This window comes from Haliotis asinina, chromosome 12 (genome assembly GCF_037392515.1).
Source record: "Haliotis asinina isolate JCU_RB_2024 chromosome 12, JCU_Hal_asi_v2, whole genome shotgun sequence".
Taxonomy (NCBI): domain Eukaryota; kingdom Metazoa; phylum Mollusca; class Gastropoda; order Lepetellida; family Haliotidae; genus Haliotis; species Haliotis asinina.
In genome coordinates this window covers 49,470,771-49,492,582 of record NC_090291.1, presented here as the reverse complement: position 1 = coordinate 49,492,582, position 21,812 = coordinate 49,470,771, and the positions used below count along the sequence as shown (strand labels likewise).

The 21,812-nt window shown below is 40.5% G+C and overlaps 1 protein-coding gene across 2 annotated transcripts; it reads left to right on the top strand.

Moving 5' to 3' along the window:
• The first annotated feature begins 456 nt into the window (after positions 1-456).
• On the top strand, positions 457-20,748 carry LOC137258450 (type 1 phosphatidylinositol 4,5-bisphosphate 4-phosphatase-like). 2 transcript variants are annotated; one of them, XM_067796134.1, is made up of 9 exons: positions 457-577; positions 1,706-1,835; positions 8,069-8,256; positions 12,455-12,561; positions 12,840-12,942; positions 13,879-13,928; positions 14,145-14,235; positions 14,739-14,793; positions 16,420-20,745. In XM_067796134.1, exons 2-9 carry the CDS (start codon positions 1,754-1,756, stop codon positions 16,503-16,505), a joined length of 762 nt encoding a protein of 253 aa, XP_067652235.1. In that variant the 5' UTR covers positions 457-577; positions 1,706-1,753; the 3' UTR covers positions 16,506-20,745. The 2 variants fall into 2 exon arrangements, with proteins under 2 accessions (XP_067652235.1, XP_067652234.1); XM_067796133.1 differs by lacking the exons at positions 457-577; positions 1,706-1,835 and adding an exon at positions 6,139-6,253 and having other exon boundaries at positions 16,420-20,748.
• The last annotated feature ends 1,064 nt before the right edge of the window (positions 20,749-21,812 follow it).

Genomic DNA, 21,812 nt, shown 5'->3' with positions numbered 1-21,812 from the left:
GTGAAATAGTTTCATTTTCCCTGCGCATGCGTACTATAATTGACTTTCTACACATGCGCTCAGGTAATCGAAAAGGACGACAACGCAACAGCGCGACAGTGCGACAGTGCGACATTTCAATATGTCGCATTGTCGCGTGTCGGTAAATGTTTAGTTTTTTCTTTACACATCTTAGATGTGACAATGCGACAACGCGACATATTTTGACCTTGAAAATTGTCGTTATGTCGCGTGTCGCACTCTGGAGGAACAGAGAAAATGTTCAAAACGACATGCGACAAGCGACACGCGATATCGCGACAAATGGGCGAAATGTCGCGTTGTCGCATTGTCGCAAAGTCGCGATGTGGTTAATTTTTACCTCATTTTGCTTGTTTTTGAGAGGGGGACAACGCGACAATGCGACGACGCGACGACGCGACGACGCGACAATGTCCCTTTCTCGGATTCCATACTATGGATGATATGACCTGCCGGGGTAGATAACGTTCTACATTCCCGCAACGACTAGACGACGGTGTTGAACGATACTCCGTGCCTCTACACGACAAACGTTCAGTGTTCCGCTTCTTTGAAGGTATGCTGATATTTCTATATTTTTTCAGACAGGTAAGTCAACCTGTAATGGAATATGTGACGTTCAAGTAATCAAGATTACTGATCGACAGATTACAGCTGATCTAAATTCCTTCAGACGAACGACTTTGATATCGAAAGACGAGGTCAAAGTCAAGGTATGGGAGTATGTACGCAGCTAAAAAATGGAAACGAACCCCACAGCTAGAAGTGTGTGTTGCAAAACTCCCATCACTGACACAATGACTTCAACGTAACAGGGGGCGTGGCGGTAGCCCTGTGGTTAAAGCGTTCGCTCGTCACGCCGAAACCCCGGGCTTGATTCCCCCCATGGGTACAGAGTGTGTAGTCCATTAATGTTGTCCCGCGCAGTGGTATTACAAGAATATTGACCAAAGCGGCATAAAACAGTACTTGCTCACTCGACGTAACAAATGAAGGCTTGTAAGTTTACTCTAGATAAGACACTTTGAGTTTCCTCTGAAAATTGCAACAAGTTCCTACATTCTCAGATTAACTACTGTCATGAACAAACAGGTGCTGTTTAACATCAGCGTTCAAAGCTCAGTCAAAATTCAAACAAAGATTAGATGGGTAATTCTAACGTCCTTTAGGTTGCGGTTTCTTTCGGTGCTAATCAGCTAATATTCGCTGAAACACTAAATTGCCTATCGGGCCCATTTGCCTGGAAGCGCACATAAAATATCCAAAATAATAATAATAATCACTATCATTATCGTTATGTCGGTAATCCGATTGTCTCGATGTACGTGTAACTTGATCTATGTTTGGGTTGCATTGCATAATAACACTTACTTATTGCAAGATATTCAATAAAACTACGGTATAAGCTTTCAAATCGTTGGTATTAGAGAATATAACATTTTGTTGTGACCTCGTGCCATGTTCAAGGTTTCGAGGGGAGCTTCCACCATTTAGGGATTTCGTGATATGGGCATTGCTCTGTAAGTATATGCGTGTAACATGAAACTGCTCCCTTGTACACAAACGCGATTTCGTGTTAGTGATGTCTAAATGAACGAGGCTTAAAGACACGTCAATTTTGAGTAGTCTTCGTGGTGACATATATTTAGCAATGACAACATTGGTGAATTAATGTATGTTTCAGAGCGTAATTGAAATACAACAAACCGTCGTCGGCAACGTCGCTTGAACCATGGATAATCCAGGATTTGGGAAGTCGAGTGAGTTTCTGAATGATGAGGGAGCAGTCAGCGTTGATGACACCCCTGGATCAGGTATGTGTGAGGGAGACTGCAAGCAACTGTGCGCTTGTTTGTTGTCTATAGCTCGGTGGCGTAGCCTCGTGGTTATAAAACGTACAAGGTAAAAGGTACAATGCGTGAAGCCCATATATGAAGCAGTGATATTTCTGGACCATTGTTAAATCGGCATAAAACTAAACTCATTCACTTACTCACTTAAGTGCACATTGCAATATACCATCTTAAAGAAAAAGGGTTTGTAAAACCTTCAGTCGGACCAGAGAGAGCAGTGGCTGAAGTCATGAGCATCGACTAAAGAACTGGAATATGAGTACACATAGGGCAAGGGACAAAGCTTTAGAAACTGACCAGTTCTGTCCAGTCTCGCGACAAGCCCGGGTTTCTTGGGAGATACCTCAGGGGTATTGAAGATGGAAGACGGAGTATTTAACCCCTTCTAATATTTAATCGTTATTACCAGCAACATCTAATAGAGCTTTATCTTGGTAACTGCAAAAGCCGAATGGGGCAATTCTCAGTTGAATATTATTTCTGTGCTACCCCAGAAAGAGAACGCAGAAGACTTTTATGTCAATTACCTATATGTGAGCTCCCTTAAATGGTCAATATTGGGAGACGTTGTAATCGATTATGTACATACTGCGCGTTAGGTCGTATAGAACATGAATATCACTTCCTTCTAAAATGTCAATTGTATGACTATCTCCGATCAAAATATATACCAAGATATTACTGTAATCCACCCATAAAACTCTTCGAACATGTAAGAGATAAACATTTTGTTAAACGTTGCAAGGTACATAAAGAAAGTCTTATTACTCAGAAACTCCCATCTGTCATTATAATGATTCTTGTATTATGTTGTATGTGGGCCGTTGGCCTTTTTACCGAATAAAGAAATTGAATTGAAATTAGTGGGTACGCCATTTTCTGATAACGCGACTAGCAGTCTACTTAAAAAATGCACTTTGATATATCCAAATAGATAGTTTAAGATGAGGTTCATGAGCTATCTAAATTAAAGCACACCTATCGTCGTAACGTGAGATATTGAAAACACTGGATAACGGTTCGTAAAGGAAGTCATCAAGCGATTCCATCGAGCTGGAGGACTGAAGTAAGCCCGGACCGCTACATTATTTTCTTACAAGACACCGTTGTTAAAGAGCTTGATAGCACCAAGTCTTTATTTCCGAAATGCTAAGACATCGGGTCCACTGCTCAAATCCAGGGGCAAATCAACAACTGATGTTTTTATGATGAGACTTTTTAATATTGCTATAGGATTGCAAATGACACTTTTTAAACTTTAATGGCGGACACATGCATGCTAATGGGGTCACAGTTGGAGAACTTGTGGGGAAAAGGGAATTCACACAGTCAATAGCGTGCATTGACGTTTAATTATGCTGCACCTAGAACTGTTGAAGCACCTTGGGGACATGAGGTCTGGTTGTCCTGCTGGAGGATCATTCCTGGACCATTCTGTTGGACAAACGGTGTGACGACTGGAGTAACAAGCTAGTATCTGTACCGGAGATCCGATTAATTTTTACTGATAGCAAATAAAGGTGTTCGTCCAGCACTCGTTATTCCACCCCAAACCAGCACATCGCCGCCAAAACGGCGTGCCTCAAGGACACATGTCCTAACATAACGCTCAACAAAACATTGTTAAAGTCGGATTCGGCCATCAGAGCGGTACAAGAGGATTCTGGACTCGTCATTGAAGAGAACATGTATATGTCTCCACTCAAGTGCTTTCCACCACAGATGCTGTCTGGAGTTGTAGACGTTGGTAACGTAATGTCAGAATATGTCGTCTGGCAGGAAGTCTAGCATATATCCCGTGTACAGCCAGACGCCAGCGAATGGCGATATCTAGTTGACACCAGCAACTGTTCGAGGTTAATGTAACTGGTTAGAAACTTTAGCGCATATTTGCGTGGCGTGGATACAAGTGGACGGTCACTTCGATCTGCAACGACGACGTTTTGTTGATAACGTCTCAGCAAGGGGCATGTGGTGTTCCCGTGCCCGTTAAACAATGCGCCTGGGTGTTCTGGTTTCAAGCAGTCCAATGGCTCTTTCATTTACATTTAGCCGTGTCATACAAACATGCGAGCAGATTTTTCCATATTTGTGTTTTTCGGACCTCGACGTCTAAATAATGATTTGGGTGACAATGATTCGAAGGTTAGAAACATGCTTAAAGGGCACGTTATATGATTTTGTCACGGTCTTCTTGAAAGCACAAAAATCGGATGCAAAACAAAAACTCTGCCAACATGGTCCTGTTTGGGTTATGGATTAAGCGTGTTATATAGAATATATAAATGTGTTGTAAACATTTTCTCATTTATGAAAATAAACATGTTGATGGCACTAACTTTTGCCTCTGGGCGTACGTTCATACGTACAAAATACGTCAATGCACTTCGTTTGAAATACAGGGCACAAAATGTGTACAGTGTGGACTGATTGAATGAGAACAAGGAAGGACTGATCGTACACAAGCTGTAAATTACACATTGTGTACATGTGTACATCATTTTCAAAAGTAACTATGAACTCAGAACTGCCCTTGCAATTACACTAAGGTTTAATTTTGAAACCGTAGTAGCATCTCAGGTTCAAATTGCATTTCTGCAACCCTGGAACCCTTCTCTTGCATCGCTGTCTCGGTCACAATAAATTGGGGACGGCCGGATAGCCCAGTGGGTTAAAGTGTTCGCTCGTCACTATGAAGATCCGGGTTTGCTTCCCCACATGGATAAAATGTATGAAGCCCATGTCTGGCGTCCTTGCCGCGAAACTGCTGGAACATTGTTTAAAATGGCGTAAAACAAAACTCACTCATCCTCCTTCGGGGTTAAGGTATATCTTCCTCTTTCAAACGTCAATACATGTGATAGTCATCTATATCTGCAAACTACAATCTCATCTGTACACAAGACCGGATAGTTTGGTGACCATCGCATAATTTTCAAGGTCATGGCAACACTTTTAGCATGTAAAACTGTATGTTAAGATTGTCAGCGGGATATCTCAAGAACAGTTCATTGGATTTTCTTTCAAGGCTTCCCTTGAATGTTTTTCAATAAGAAACTTTTTTATTGCTATTTTGGCATACTTCGTACACTGTCACATTTATGTCAAGGTCAAAGTGAAGTACGTCGTTGTTCTCAATATTTGAAACCAGTCAGGGAAACAACTATTCTCGTTTCTCATCACATTTTCCAAAAAAACATATTGGTCGGGCCGGCGGATTTTAGAATTTTAGGATTCTGTAGAATTTTACACCGTTTCTCCGATAGAAAATCAAAGCTAAGACGTGTGAAAAATTCACGCACGTTTTGAGAGTCAAAGTTGCTTTTTTCCTACTAGTGTACAAAATGTAAACGCTTTAGGGTTTAACTTTTGGGTCGGGCGATAATGAGGAACAAGAATATTTGACCTTAGAGAATCAAGGTAGCATGTCCACTAGATCTGTGTAGTAAGGAGTAGACAGTGTCGCTGTCCATGTGATCAGCAATACACACAGTAGGCCTATAGCCCGCACATTCTATGTATGATCATTACAGTAAGTGATTTAAAGCTTCGGGTACAGGGTCAATAGGCACGCGACAGCTGATGGAGAGCACATACATACCTGTTGACAGATATTGACAGGCTTATTATGTACATACATCACACTGCTGGATGCATGGCCCTAACGTTTGAAAATAGATCTTTTGACCCTCTTGACGAAATCCTATAAAATACAGCAATAACACAGTATATATGTGATTGCTTTGGGCATCTGTGTTCGAATCGATGAGTTGGTGTATCAATAAACGAACGTACGTGACATACCTAACGCTGAAATAGGAAACGGAAGATAAGACGGCGTCGGGCAAATCACTTCTGCAGGTCTCTTTTCGGTCCCTTAAAGAAAGAATCAGATCTTCTACCCGACAAAACTTGTTTGAAAGAAATATGTATCAATTTACAAAATACCATTAAATGATTACACCAGTAATAGAATATATTTGTGATTTGACAATAGGTGTTAATCTATATGAAATAATCACGTGAATTCGACATTATAGCAGTCTGAGGTGTGGTCCTGGGAAATGTACTTGAAATCAAACGTGACGTGTCATCCTGCTAATCATTCAACGTGAAGAAATTAGAGACAGAAATTACTCATCAGCGTAGATTGACACAATTTATCTAAACTATCAAACGTGTACAATGCCGTGCAATGTATCAACATTATCGGATTACAAGTACGTCGTGTGAATAGATCACATGACCGTGATCACATGACTTTAGTGTAAAAGACAAGATGGCGGATGAGGAGGAAAGGACCCCTCTACTGAAAGAAAACTCAGAAGGACACGCGCAGGAACTACCCCCACCTTACTCCAATGACCCAAACAATTTCGGTAATCACGTTTAAACTTACTAGTTCTGTTTCATGATATGCTGTGACATGTCTTGTCATAAATCACAGTCGTAATATCTTGATTAGCTGTCAAGTTCGTTTCCAAAATCCAGGTAATTCTATACTATTTGGGGGTATCTGAAATATCTCGCTCTTGTCAATTTGACTAAAGAAAAAATGGTTATTGTTGGATTTCCATCTCTTGCCATTAAAATCAAAATCGGAATGATTCGTCACGAAGTGTAATTTGGAACGAGTTTGTTTATCTGATAACCTGTTGTTCTGACCATGAGATCAATATGCAGGTTATTGGTTGGAAGTACAGTACATACCCAACAGTAAAGACTTGGGTGGTCAATAAAGACACGAATGTTTATGTATAGAAAAGAGATGGATGAATCTGCCGTTAACATTGCTAGCATCTGGTGAACACTGGGTAGATGGGCTGTCGTGCAGATCCTAAAACACGTATGTCAGGATTAGCCATGTCAGATCCAGAACTTGAGGCAAGCCTGGATTACCTTTGTTTAATGACAGTGAGCTAGTGAGTTTAGTTTTGTACTACACTCAGCAACATTCTAGCAATATGGTGGTGGTGAGTAAATAATCGAGTATGGACCAAATAATCATGTGATCAACAGCATGAGCATCAATCTACACAAACGGGATACAATGACATGAGTCAACCAAGAGTAACTAATCCTTAAAATCTGCAAAATGGTTCTAAATTTGTATGGTTTACAGTTGCTAGTGAAGTTTTGTACAGATCAAAATAATATCAAGTTACTAATGTGTGTCTGTGTATGTGGAGGTGTGTGTCAGATCATTTTCAATCCTTTAATTCTGTTGAAATCTGCAGGTCACAGTGAGATGACAGTTCATGACATGTATTGCTTAATGTTGTGTTACTACTTTTATGTGATTGTTTGTTTCATACTAGTTGGATACAGATCACATTCTTTGCTTTCAACAAATATTATAAAACTGTGGCTGAAATAACAACTTCACAATCCCCAAAACTGATGAAATGACAAAAAACAATTCTGACATCATGGTTATGTGTCTTGAAAAATGCTGATTTTTGTGTTGGCATCACACATTCTTCTGTTTTTACATACACTTGAATGATGGATTCCGACTGGCTGAGATGCTCTCTGTTATTTCCAAGGTACTCAGTGAACTATCCTCGATATCTCCAGGCTATACGTTTGATAACTTTCAGCTCTACCCTGGATCCATCTATGGCTCAGCACGATAATCTTATTACCTCCCTTTGCTGTTTTTTTTTTTTTTTTTTTTTATAGTGCAGAGTTATTGGAACATATAGCCTGGAGACCATGTCAGTGAACATGAAAGGTGCATTTCTTATGTTCTCCACTTATGTTTGGATGAACTCTTTACATTATGTTAGGAACATACCACCACAAGAAATGATCATTTTGTATCTATTTTTAAACATTAGGACCCTGCTTCCAGCAGTGTAATGTATGTACATAATATGCCTGTCAATACCTGTCAATAGGTATGTATGTGCTCTCCATCAGCTGTCGCGTGCCTGTTGATTATCATTAAACAACAAACAAACACAATTCTTGTTGGTTAAATAAAACTTTGATCATTGTTTCTTAATATAATTACCTTTTTGAGTAAGCCATGTAGTACTAACGTGATTATTGTTGTGCATTTCATTCACAGAGAGACAATTTATGACTGTATTAGCTAAGAATCACTTATTCATTTTCCATCATTCATGGTTTCAGTAATTCCACTGTACTATTGATAACCCATAGGATGTTGTGTTGTGTATTTGTTTTAGTTCCAACTTCATCCTCGAATGAGGTGACAGTCCCTCCCATCCAGCCCGATGAACTTCCCCCACCTTACACCCCCACCCCTCAGGGGGGGCTGCCGATGGTCAACTGCAAGGTGTGTCAGGCCATGATCAACATCGAGGGGAAGAGCCACCTGCATGTCGTCAAGTGTGGAGTCTGTCAGGAAGCCACAGTTAGTATAGTCCTTTGGGACTGGTGATCATCTGATACTTGATAGGGCTGGGACGAGTCAAAATTTTTACCCAGGTACACCACCACTCATTACCCTACCAACCCAGATACCTGTTATGTTAATCCATGACTTCAAATCACTTCATCACTTGATTGACAACGGCATTAGAGTCTATGTCAAAGCATCACTTGATTGACAACGGCATTAGAGTCTATGTCAAAGCATCACTTGATTGACAACGGCATTAGAGTCTATGTCAAAGCATCACTTGATTGACAACGGCATTAGAGTCTATGTCAAAGCATCACTTGATTGACAACGGCATTAGAGTCTATGTCAAAGCATCACTTGATTGACAACGGCATTAGAGTCTATGTCAAAGCATCACTTGATTGACAACGGCATTAGAGTCTATGTCAAAGCATCACTTGATTGACAACGGCATTAGAGTCTATGTCAAAGCATCACTTATGCAGAGTAATGATGATGTATACATGTATTCATAAAAATATTCATCATCCTCCGACTTCAAATTTGTAAGAAATGGCAGTGTGTTCTTCAGCTCATAGACTAAAATTTCGCGTTTTTCAATATCTTAAACATGTGTTATATCCAAAACAGGTGACTGCACAATTGTGCTTAAATCTTCAGAGACAATACAACCTTTTAATCATGAGAGAATAATACATTACATTGTTTAATCTGTTTGTCACATGATCGTAACAGGTCCAGGTACTGAGAGGGTTCCCATGTCCGGCTCACTATCCACCCGTGCTGGGTATCTGATTTACTTGTCCCATCGTCCCAGCCCTAAGACTTTAGAGCTTCAAAATCATAAATGTTGTGGATGTCAACCTCTTTATTTTGATGAAAGATATTGTTAATCATCCCCTTGATGAAGAAGTAAGATACTAAGAATATATTCTAATATGTCATATTCCTCAAAATAAAGCAGTTGACATCCTTAAGTTTCTTGCCTTAATGTGTATCACATTCCAATATTATGTTAGATGCTTTTAGGTAACGGCTTATACAGGGATTGGACAGCTTTGAGTGAGTATAACGTATTGCTGAAAGTGCCAAGTAGTGTTTCTTAAGTTCGTCAAATCAGTGAGCAGCATCACACTTTGAAGTACCCATCTGAAGCAGAATGTTGAATGAAGGTGTTTTCTGACCAGCATTTCTGAAGACTGCACTGTGTGTAAATGAGAAGGATCAGGTTGTCTGACCATTCCAAGTAATGGCCATTTTTCTCGGATATGTATTTTTTGTGGCATATTTCGTGAAATTGCAACAACTATTTGGTTATGTTTCTTCAGTGCTCTTTATCGGGTAAAAATCCCAACATCTGTTCACATGATTGCCAATGAAAACAATCCATGTCACTATTGCCTTTGAGTATATTTTGGAGTGAAGGGGATCCACTGGAACTTGAGGAGTCCCAGGAACAAAACAGCGGCTCATGTTGATCACTGTGATCAACTGGACATCTGTGGGCTGGTCACATGTGGCTGACTGAACTTTGATGGGGTCACATGACACTAAGCTATTGGTGAAGCCCTGTGCTAATACTTGAAGATGGTGTCCTTTATTGCACCATAGCTCAAATCCAGACAGAAGTAAGCTTACAGCCCATTTTACTTACATTTATTTCCATTAAGCTGTAGATTATTGAATACAATATTTTGCATCCTTCCATATGGCTTTACCCCTGAAATATGAAAACAGCAAACTGTTAAAAAAATTAACGTGATCTACTCAAAGTATTTTTCCATTATTTTTGTCCACCTGGTTGAAAAATATGGGGATATAGTGATCACCATGTCCGTTTGACTGTATTGCTGCAACATGGAAGTAGGGACTATGCATTCAGCAGTGTCTCTACGTCGGCGGTATGTCCATCTGTCCGTCAGTATGTCCTCATTCTTGTTAACGAGATATCTCATCAACTGTTATACCCATTGTCTTCAAATTTGATGACAGCCTACATTGGGGGATCACACCAGTTGATTTTGGTGACTTTGATCTTATTTTCAAGGTCACCACGACTCTTTGACCTGCTTGAAACATCCTCAAATTTGATGACAGCCTACATTGAGGGGATTACATAGACACCAGTGATTTTGGTGACCTTGATCTTATTTTCAAGGTCACCATGACTCTGTGACCACTTTTCAAAGGTCCTCAAATTTGATGACAGCCTAAATTGGGGGATCACGCAGACACCAGTTGATTTTGGTGACTTTGATGTTATTTTCAAGATCACCACAACTCTGTGACCACTATTCAAACGTCTTCAAATTTGATGTCAGCCTACAATGAGAGGATAACACAGATATCAGTTGATTTGGTGACCTTGATCTTATTTTCAATGTGACCACAACATTTTGTTCACTTTTCAAACTTTATTGAACCTTGTTCACTTTTACATTAACTCAATATATGATAAAACATTGCAACCAATATCTTCATTTTTTTCGACAGCCTGCACTGGGTGAATATGCAGATACCAGTCATTTTATGCATCTTGTGTGTGACCCAAAAGTATACTACCGACAAGAAATAAGGGAACTAATGAAATAATAGCGAATTTGAAACTGCTTTAAATATCCACTAAATCAATTTTAGGCGTCAAGTTCAATATCTGGTGTGTCCACCATGTTGGGCAACACATTCACGGCACCTTGATGGCATGCTGTTAATCAATTTCCGGATGGTTGCCCGTGGTATTGCCCGCCATTCCTCTTGGAGAGCTGCACCAAGCTGGGCCAGGTTGGCGGGTCCTGGGTCCCTGGCGTACACCCTTCGACCAAGAACGTCCCAGAGATGTTCAATTGGGGACAGGTCTGGGGACTTACAGGGCCAGTCCAATGTCTGGATACCTTCTTGTCGGAGATAAGCGGAGACAATTCGGGCCCAATGTGGTCTGGCATTATCATCTTGGAATACAAAATTCCGGCCGATAACTCTAGCCAATGGAGCCACAACAGGACGCAATATTTGGTCAACGTATCGCTGACCAGTCATGGCTCCGTTAATGATGACCAAATCTGATCGTCTGTCATGTGTAAACCATGACACGACCACCTCCATATCGATCATGGTCAAGAATTGCTGCTCTGGCATATCGCTCCCCGCTCCGACGCCAAAAACGTTTTCTGCCATCTGTGAATCGTAGGCAAAACCTTGACTCATCAGAGAACATGGTGTAACGCCAGTGGCGCATAGCCCGTCCCTGATGCTGCCTAGCCCATGCCAATCTTTGGCGCTTATGGTGAGCTGAAAGGGTGACACCCTTAAAAGGCCGTCTTCCTTTCAGACGAGCTTGATAGAGTCGGTTTTTAACGGTTGAGGTTGAAATGCGTCTTCCAGTGAGTGTGCGGAATTCTCTATTGATGGCAGGGGCCAATTTAAACCTATCGCGTAGAGCAATTAACGTAATGAGATGATCCTGTCGTGGTGTCGTTGATTTTGGTCTACCACGCCCAGGTCTCGTTGCAACCCCACCCATTTGACGGTACTTATCCCACAGGCGTGAAATTACACTTTTTGATTTACCCATCTGCCGGGCAACTTCACATAATGATGTCCCCCCTCTATCATCCCCACAATTCTCCATTTTGTTGCTTCACCGAGATGCTGCCTAGGAGGCATTTCTGTCAGAAAGTGTCAATCTCTATTGCATTAGTGATTGCGACTTCTCCAGTACATTTACAGGAGTTAACTTCTGTATGCACGTGTAGCACGTGCTGGGCATGCATTATGCGAAATTCCATTGTCATTGGATGTTGCGTTTGGGAGATACGCCACGATAACGGACCCTGTCACAGTCAAAGTCATCTACATTCAATTTCTTGGTTCCCTTATTTTCTGTCGGTAGTATAGAAAGTAGAGAATATGTTATAAATATTACAGTCTTCTTTAGTGGCAGGGGACATTGCCACATTAGAAGCAAACATTTGTTAAACTTTGGAACATAGATGAATGAAACTTGACATACAGGTTCAACCAATAGCACAGGGGTTGATGATGATTTGGTATTCTTAATTTTCTTTCTTTTTTTTTATTTTCATGATAACAAGTTAAGACTTCAAGCTGAAATAGAAAATGAGGATTGTGCACGTTAGGAACACAGATCCAAAACCATTAAATGTGTCCAGACGACACTTGCAATACAGGCAATGTTTTATCTTTCCAGCCAATCAAGGCAGCGCCACCTGGAAAGAAATATGTGCGATGTCCGTGTAATTGTCTGCTTGTCTGCCGAAGTGCTGCACAAAGGATTGCCTGCCCAAGACAGAACTGGTAGGGTGACGTACAGACTGGAAGTTAAACATTAACTGGTGAATCTGAAGAATTCTCCACATATCTACAACAAGTGATACCTATTTTAATACTCCCTGCTGTCATGTAACTAGAAATTTGATCTAGATTGTTGAATAGACTCTTTGTATGTGTGAAATGATCCTGAGCAAAACTGGAATGTTTCGTTAAGTATGTGGAAACTTGTATTGTTTGATCAGTTTAAATGTTATTGTGATCTGTTTCGTTGTAATATTAGAGTGAGACTGCCTGCCTTTCAGTCGCCGTGTGATCAACCTCAGTGGTGGTGCGACAGCCAGCGTGACGGTGCGGTCCCCGGGTTCCGGGCGGATCTGCTGTGCATACTGTAACCAGATCTTCATAGTAAGTCAGTTGCTGCAATCAGATCTTCATAGAAAGTCAGGGTCACTGTAACCAGATCTTCATAGAAAGTCAGGGTCACTGTAACCAGATCTACATGGTAAGTCAGGGTCACTGTAACCAGATGTTCATAGTAAGTCAGGTCACTGTAACCAGATGTTCATAGTAAGTCAGGTCACTGTAACCAGATGTTCATAGTAAGTCAGTCACACTAACCAGATGTTCATAGTAACTCAGGCCACTGTAACCAGATGTTCATAGTAACTCAGGTCACTGTAACCAGATGTTCATAGTAACTCAAGTCACTGTAACTATATTGCCTAATAAGTTGAGGTCAGTGCAACCAGGGGATGTGGATGGTCAAAAGGGCCTGTAATTAATTCAGTATGATATCCTTCCCTGATATACATTCTGACGAGCCATGATTGCTGCTCCAGTTGTCAAAGAGATTAAAGCACCATGCACCTCATAGTGGTCATGTCTGTGGCTGTGACAACCTCTGCAAATTTCTAACAACTGATGTCAGAGATTTTTGCATTGATGGAGAGGCATAAATATGGGTCTCAGACATAATCCATATATTCACACATGTAGCATTTATAACTCCATAATGGCCAAAGTATATAAAAGGAGATTTTTGTATCTAATATGTAAAGACAAGTGTAAACTAGGATATGAAATCACTGACATTGTTACGAGTCGTAAGCATGGCAAGTTCAGTGTATCAGTGAGTCTGTTGCCTGGTTTCAACAATGGTCAGCCAAACAAATGACTTGGAATAATTTTGTCTTTATCATGTGATCATGTACATTTAGAACTATTGATATAACATGTCCAGAATTTATAACATTTAAAAGAGAAAAAAGTTAATTACTCCTGCAGATACGCTTTATCCAAATGCAAATTCTTCAAGGGAGATAATCCATTTCTTGATCTCAGTTCCAGGTTAATTCCAGACTGTTAGCCCGTTGCCCTCACTGTCGTAAAGTGTAAGTATGAATCACTCTGTCCAGCTATGCTGATTGCTATGTTTTCCATTATATATACCGGCATACATCACTGAACAGTGAGACAGTTTGGTATTTAAATAGTATATTGAACATAAAAGAAAAGTTTGTTTGGAAAAAAAAATGAATATGAATATGATATATGGATATTTCATATGCATGATATTGTCCAGAGTGTTTACAGACTGACTTTTGCAGGTCGGAGGTCGGCAGCGGGTATGTTCGGACGCGGGCGCTAGTCTGTCTCATCATGGGGATCTTGTTGCTAGGCGGTGGTATCGGAGTCACGGTAAGGTCACACAAGATCACAGACCTGTTTTGGGCAAACTAATACATTTGAATGACATGTTTCTGGTTAGCAGGCCTTGGGGCCAGCAGGTTGTAGTATAATGTAATGTATGTAATTATCTGACAAGTAGACGACCCGTGAAGGTCCCGGGGTAGAATAGGCTTTCAGCAACCCACGCTTGCCATAAAAGGCGACTATGTTTGTCGTAAGAGGCGACTAATGGGATTGAGTGGTCAGGCTTGCTGACTTGGTTAACACACATCATGGCTTCAGATTGATGCTCATGATGTTGACCACTGGGCTGTCTGGCCCATACTCGATTATTTACAGACCGCCATATAGCTGGAATATTGCTGAGTGCAGCGTAAAACTAAACTCGCTCACTCACTCACTGACAAGTAGATCTCCGTGAGGAACAGTGATTCCACAATCATGGTTAAGAAGCAATGCAACTGTTCACAGTTCAGAAAAATGCAACTAATTTTGACCTATTCTCCCTCCAGGTTGGCACCTATGAGATAGCGAGTGATTATGGAGGGATCTATGTGGTGTGGACAGGTAGGTGACATCTGGGTGTTTTAATTACCAGTACATTTCATTTTGTTAATGTTCCCTTGGCTACTGTTTTTGATTCCATAGTCATCCAGTTGGTTGAGCTTCAGATCCATTAAAAACAGAAATGACTTTCCATATGGTACCAAAATATATAGCATTTTATGTTGTAGATGCTCATAATATTTTGTTATAAAATCAAGGTACTTAATAGGCACCTATTGGGGTTGAGCTGTGTGAGTTATATATAGTTATCCTTGAGTTCTGGCACCTATAGGGTTTAGGGGTGGAGGGTGCAGGCACCTATTGGGAGCGGGGTAGGGATGGAGGAGCAGGGGTTCCTTGAGTGCGGTACCTATAGAGGGTGGGGTAGGGTTGGAGGAGCAGGGGTTCCTTGAGTCCTGGCATCTATTGGGGGTGGGATAGGGATGGAGGAGCAGGGGTTACTTGCGTCCTGGCATCTATTGGGGGTGGGATAGGGATGGAGAGCAGGGGTTACTTGAGTGCGGGCATCTATTGGGGGTTGGGTAAGGTTGGAGGAGCAGGGGTTCCTTGAGTGTGGGTACCTATACTGGGTGGGGTAAAGTTGGAGGAGCAGGAGTTCCTTGAGTGCTGGCATCTTTTGGTGATGGGGTAGGGATGGAGGAGCAGGGGTTACTTGCGTCCTGGCATCTATTGGGGGTGGGATAGGGATGGAGGAGCAGGGGTTACTTGAGTGCGGGCATCTATTGGGGGTTGGGTAAGGTTGGAGGAGCAGGGGTTCCTTGAGTGCGGGTACCTATACTGGGTGGGGTAAAGTTGGAGGAGCAGGAGTTCCTTGAGTGCTGGCATCTTTTGGTGATGGGGTAGGGTTGGAGGAGCAGGGGTTCCTTGAGTCCTGGCATCTATTGGGGGTGGGATAGGGGTGGAGGAGCAGGGGTTACTTGAGTGCGGGCATCTATTGGGGGTTGGGTAAGGTTGGAGGAGCAGGGGTTCCTTGAGTGCGGGTACCTATACTGGGTGGGGTAAAGTTGGAGGAGCAGGGGTTCCTTGAGTCCTGGCATCTATTCGGGGTGGGATAGGGATGGAGGAGCAGGGGCTACTTGAGTGCGGGCATCTATTGGGGGTTGGGTAAGGTTGGAGGAGCAGGGGTTCCTTGAGTGCGGATACCTATAGTGGGTTGGGTAAAGTTGGAGGAGCAGGGGTTGGTGATGGGGTAGGGATGGAGGAGCAGGGGTTACTTGAGTGCGAGTACCTATAGGGGGTGGGGTAAAGTTGGAGGAGCAGGAGTTCCTTGAGTGCTGGCACCTACTGGGGATGGGGTAAAGTTGGAGAAGCAGGGGTTGGTGATGGGTAGGGATGGAGGAGCAGGGGTTACTTGAGTGTGAGTACCTATAGGGGGCGGGGTAAAGTTGGAGGGGCAGGGGTTCCTTGAGTGCTGGCATCTTTTGGTGATGGGGTAGGGATGGAGGAGCAGGGGTTACTTGCATCCTGGCATCTATTTGGGGTGGGGTAGAGTTGTCGGAGCAGGGGTTTTTGTGTGTACACACAAGCCAAATGTACATGCAACAGTAAGTAATAAATGACAGACATGGGTATTAAAGTGAACAATTTTATGGAAATTCAGTCGCAAATGTCAACTTTTGTTTGCAGGTGCATTTATTTCTGGCATCTTGCTGGTGATCCGAGCCTTGTATTACTTCTCAATCCGTAGCAGCACAGTGGTCGGAACTGCTTAAGCACAGGACAAGGTCACCTCAGGTCGGATGGGCGCAACAAGAGCCCTGACCATTCACAAGTAGCCACCAAATTCCCAATCAAGATCAACCTGATAGTTTTACAGTCCACTGTTTGTTATATTTGTTTATTGACCAAGTTCAAGCTTTCACCATGGCAACTGGTTTCATTACAGAATGCTAGAAATGTTATGCAAGAATACACGCAAATATGAGGTTGTAACGCTTATTCCAACATCAATTTGTGTGCCAGAATAGCTAAATACAACCCATGGAATGTATGGTATGGTAATGTTTCAGATTTGTTGTACTTTATTTGTATGATTCTGGTATTATCTTTACAATTGTAGCAGTTTGTGAGTGATTTTTTTATAAAGATTTGTATGTAAGAATTTTACAGTGTTTTCATATCAGCATCATCTGCATATTGTCCAATTTACTTGTGTGTCTTGAAACACTGCTTATCTGCCTTTGCCAACAGTGTTGTGTAGAAATGCTGTGTTGAGATTTCTCATGCAGATTTACGACCTATCTGACTGATTTAATGACAAGATATACTGAGGGGAAAAACTAAGGCATCACATGAAGACTTAAATGCTGTGTGATACAAAGCTTGTGGAAAAATCTGTGAAAAAAAATACAGGAGCCTTTGTGTTTTCGTGTGATCCCTTGTTTATTTTCTTCAGTATATTTTCTGTTTGTAATATAAAAAAAAAACCATTTAAATCTATTTTTCTTGATCTAATCGGATTTCAATTTAAAGCTTTGAATTCACTTTGAATTGTGAAATGGCTTCATCCCATACCTTTTACCACATTAATTGAAATGCAAATACTCAGAACATGAAATATAGGACTGATTTCAACCAGGTAGGAAGGTCAAGCATGTTATTGAGGGAACTCCATGGAATGAGAGAAGAACAAATGAGGCTGTCCCACCTTTGACGCCTTTCTACTTAATGTCTATCATCCATAGAGTTTAGATGATAATGTCTGTGTTGCATCACTTCTGTATATTCCACAATCCCTACATACACAGGCCTAGTTTTTCGAAGCTCTCTTAGTGCTAAGATAGTCCTAAGTTAGTGTTATTGTGTGGTACTTACTATTATGTTAGCGTTGAGAGAGTATGGGAAATCTAGGTCCTGAAGTAGAGAACTTACCTATATGACGTTATACCATGTTGTATAAGTCAAGTATTTACAGATGTTCCATTGACTGAATTTGGCAAATGCCTCATGTTTTCTGTTGTTAAGTACTATCAGGCATTTAAATTATACTCATTAAAGAAACAGTGCTCACTTTTCTCTGTACTTGGGGTATATCAATATCTTGACATTCCATTCAATGAGTCCTGGTACAGACTTACGTAGAGCATGTCACTAGTCATAGTAAAGGACAAGTTCTTTTAGAAAAAACCATGAAGTTATTAATATCATATCGTTTCTGTGATGTACTGAGGAGAAATGAATGACATTTGTCTCTCCTGTATTTTGTGCAATAAAGGTAAAACACAGTTAAATTGTAGCATGCGATTTTTGTTGTGCTATATTCATGCAAAATGAACAGTGCTGGAATTCCCAAACACTTTCTCTTGGTACCAACCATTTTGCTGTCGAGATCACTTTGTATCATTATAATATATTATGAATAATTAGAATGGTCAGAGGAAAGATTTGGGATTGTTCACTATTCCTGATTTGTCAGAGCCAACTGTTGGCATTGATGTTATCAGCTAGTGCTATTTTCCTTCCTGTGTACATAGGATTTTCTAAATTCTGCTTATGATATGACCTAATTCTGAGCTCATTCTATCTGTAAATCTAATTCAAAGGTGATTCAGGTGCTGTGTAATTATGATTGAGACACTGAGATGTGACAAAATATCAAGCATGATTTATAATATATTGAAACAGAATTATTAATTATAAAAAAAATATATGTGATCTGAAAGATGTAACATTAAATCCTGTTGTAACTATTGTTGATTACTACATGTTATTCATTGTTGACAGTTTCATTGTTGCATCTTATATTATGTTTATGATTCTATGACATGTATAATTTCATTTGTTAATATTTCACAACTCGACTCAGTTGACAAGTTTACATGCATCCCAGCACTCAAAGGGAACTGTGAGAGACCCAATGTGAAGATGCCATTGTCAGGCCTGTGTACAAAACACAAATAAGAGGGTATGGTTGTATGTCATTATCAGCAGTATTGAAACAATTTCACGGCAATTGACAAAGCAATTTGAATAACACATTGCATTCATGTTGTTGATAGAACTGTGCTTTATGTCAAAGTCTCTCAAACTGCCTCATGAACAATCAGTAATGTGGTGTACTCAAAGAACAAAGGTCACAAGGTAAAATGAATATGCCAATTTGATTATCTTTGAAAATGTAGTGTGACAGTAATGTACAGTTGTTTCGATAGAAAAAAGTAATGAATACATCTGCTTGGGAATATTTTAGCAGTATACCTTTGCAATTAACATGATTAACTGTTCGAGCATGAAATATAATATAGAGTTGTCAAGGTCACTTCTATGATGACCTGTGATGTCAAGGTCACTTCTATGATGACCTGTGATGGTCAAGGTCACTTCTATGATGACCTGTGATGGTCAAAGAACAAAAAGTTAATGGATGGGCAAAAGGGTAAAATGTAATTGAAGGTATTTTGGATTAGGAGTGTATGATGGTTCTTGAGAGAATGCACCAGATAATGGTGGAATAATAATAATACATATGTTTTAATAACTACAAGTACAATCTGGCTTAGAGACTTAATACCAGCATCTGTTATGTACAAAGCATGCTTGTTATGACATTGCTTATCTGGTTGCCAATTTTATTGATCATGTAAACATTGCTAAATGCATTCCTCAGTGAAACTGTGATCTTTTGTGTCATTGTTCAGGATACACAACTGTCAGTTTTTGACAAGAGTGTTCTTAATACCCTGAACCAATGGCAGTAGTGATACATTTTGATAATGATTGTTGACATTATTCATGATTGTTAGTTGATGCTAATATTCACTGTATGTACATCAATCTGTCGATTTTGTTTTTGCGTGTACTGGAAAAAACAAAATGCTTTCATGATCCCTACTAATTTTGCTCAGTATATATAAGTTGTCACATTTTCCCTTTACTACTTTTCATCATCTGTTTCCTCCTTAGCCTCATCATTTGCATTTTATCAATTTTGTGAATCCAATATCCCCTACTTCCCCTAAGGGAATATATTTTGTGTTTTTTGACTTTGGGACTTCAAGCATACACAATGTATTTGTTTGTGCTGTATAATGTATATGGGAATGTAATTTTTAAAACTTCATTCACGAACAAAAACCCTAGTAAAGTTAGTATGTTTTCATAATGTATGCTTATCTTCATGATAGTTTTTTGTAATTGGGAATTTAAATAAGATAGCATCAGTTGAAAACTAAGTGAAAATGATGTCAAGTTTTCAGCTGTAATATACCCAGAATAAGCAGTTAAGCACCACCATAGCTGAAAACTAAGATGTGAAGTTGTGGTAATGTTAGGTCAAAGTAATTGGGAGGACCAATCCATGTTTAGAAAAGGTTCAGCTAGTAACTGATTTAGGGATATCATAATCATTTGTATTTACAATTAATGGAAATATTGTTAAAATATGATGGTACTGCCTTCTAAAGCAAATTGACTGTTCCTATCCTGCTGATACAAACACTATAAAACTTAAGATTTCCCTTGGCCAAAGTGACAGTCATGTGACCCTGTGGCAGTCTTTTCTGACAATTCCACATTTTCATAAGAAGGTAACTTGTTTGAGGAATACAAAATCCCTGTTTTCCTAAAGTGCATACATCCTGTTTAAAGTGAAAGATACTTTCAATAATGGGTTTGGTTTTAAACTGAAAGGTACTGAACCAAATTATGATTTTGGTTTCCTTTCTGACAACCTATATTAGCAAAATATATTGGATGGCACTTAACTTTTTATTCAAAGAATAGAATATGATTATATGTTGTGAACTGATGTACCAGTAGGTACAGACCGGAACAATCTACTGTGATATCACACACAGCTGTTTTCGGTACTAGGGTATTCAGTATTATTGCTTCAATCATTACAATCTTTTTGATGTTGTTGAATTTTCAACATCTGTGATGCCTTCTACATTGTTTAGATGTGGTACCAACAGAAAGTCGTCATGACAACATTGAAATAAACATTTCATTCAAGTGCAAGACTCACTTTTCAATTGTAGCAGCATTTAATGTTCAAGTCAAGCATGAAATCCTGGTGTTATCAGAAATGTCAGTGACCCACCGAGTACCATTTAATGTTCAACTCAAGCATGAAATCCTGGGGTTATCAAAAATGTCAGTGAACCACTGACTACCATTTAAAGTCAAGCATGAAATCTTGGTGTTATCAGGGCTTATAGTCAACTTTGTGGTGTTGCAAGAAATCCATAGCAACCCTTATCATATGAGGGCAGGCATTGTCCAGCTGGAATGTTAACCCAGGGCCATGACTTTGCAGAAAAGGAATTGCCAAAGGTTGAAGAATCTGATCCCTGTAGCCCACACCAGTTAAGTTGCCCTGAACAATCACCAAAATGAGTTCTTTGGCATGCTGCTATTCCACCCCAAATCATCACGGAACCACCACCACCACCGTGACTCCTCTCCAAGACCGTGCATAATGTTCCCCTAAGCGTGTATAGGCACGTTTACCTCCATCACTACGGGAAATGTTAAACCCTGACTCATCTTTAAAAAGAACATTTCTCCACCAAAACAAGGATCGGCGAGCTTGTCAATGACATTGTCAGGATAGGTCGTATAGCGGGAAGTTGTCTGATCCTGTGATGACGTAAACATTGTTGAACGGTGTTGGGGTGAATATGGTAAAGTCCTGGGATGGTCTTAGCAGTCATCACTGCAGTCGGAGACGTGGCGAAGGTGGGTCACCCTTATCCATCTGTCCTGTCTTGGCGTTGTTAAATGTGGACATCCAGAATGTGGCCAATCAATGAGGTCAGTTGTGTTCTGGTAGCATCTCACCTGTGTAGAAATTGTGTTCAGGTTGCAGTAGAAATGTGTAGTCACTTGCCATTAGGACATTCCCCAGCGGACCATTCCAATGGCCTTAAGACGATGTAAAGACGTTTGCCTTAGCATGGTATGCATTTCGATAGCTTTTAAATGTTTTGAACGATCACATAGCAGGGGTTGAGCTTTCCAAAGTGACAGTATTGTGTGGCACTCATTTGCTGTTCTTTCCTGGAATTCATGTGCAACAA

Bases quoted from the DNA above. Each gene is read 5' to 3' on its own strand.
- LOC137258450 (XM_067796133.1), top strand. From the start codon at position 6,154: ATGGCGGATGAGGAGGAAAGGACCCCTCTACTGAAAGAAAACTCAGAA. The intron at 6,254-8,068 runs GTAATCACGTTT...TATTTGTTTTAG, and splicing joins CAATGACCCAAACAATTTCG to TTCCAACTTCATCCTCGAAT. The intron at 12,943-13,878 runs GTAAGTCAGTTG...TCTTGATCTCAG, and splicing joins ACTGTAACCAGATCTTCATA to TTCCAGGTTAATTCCAGACT.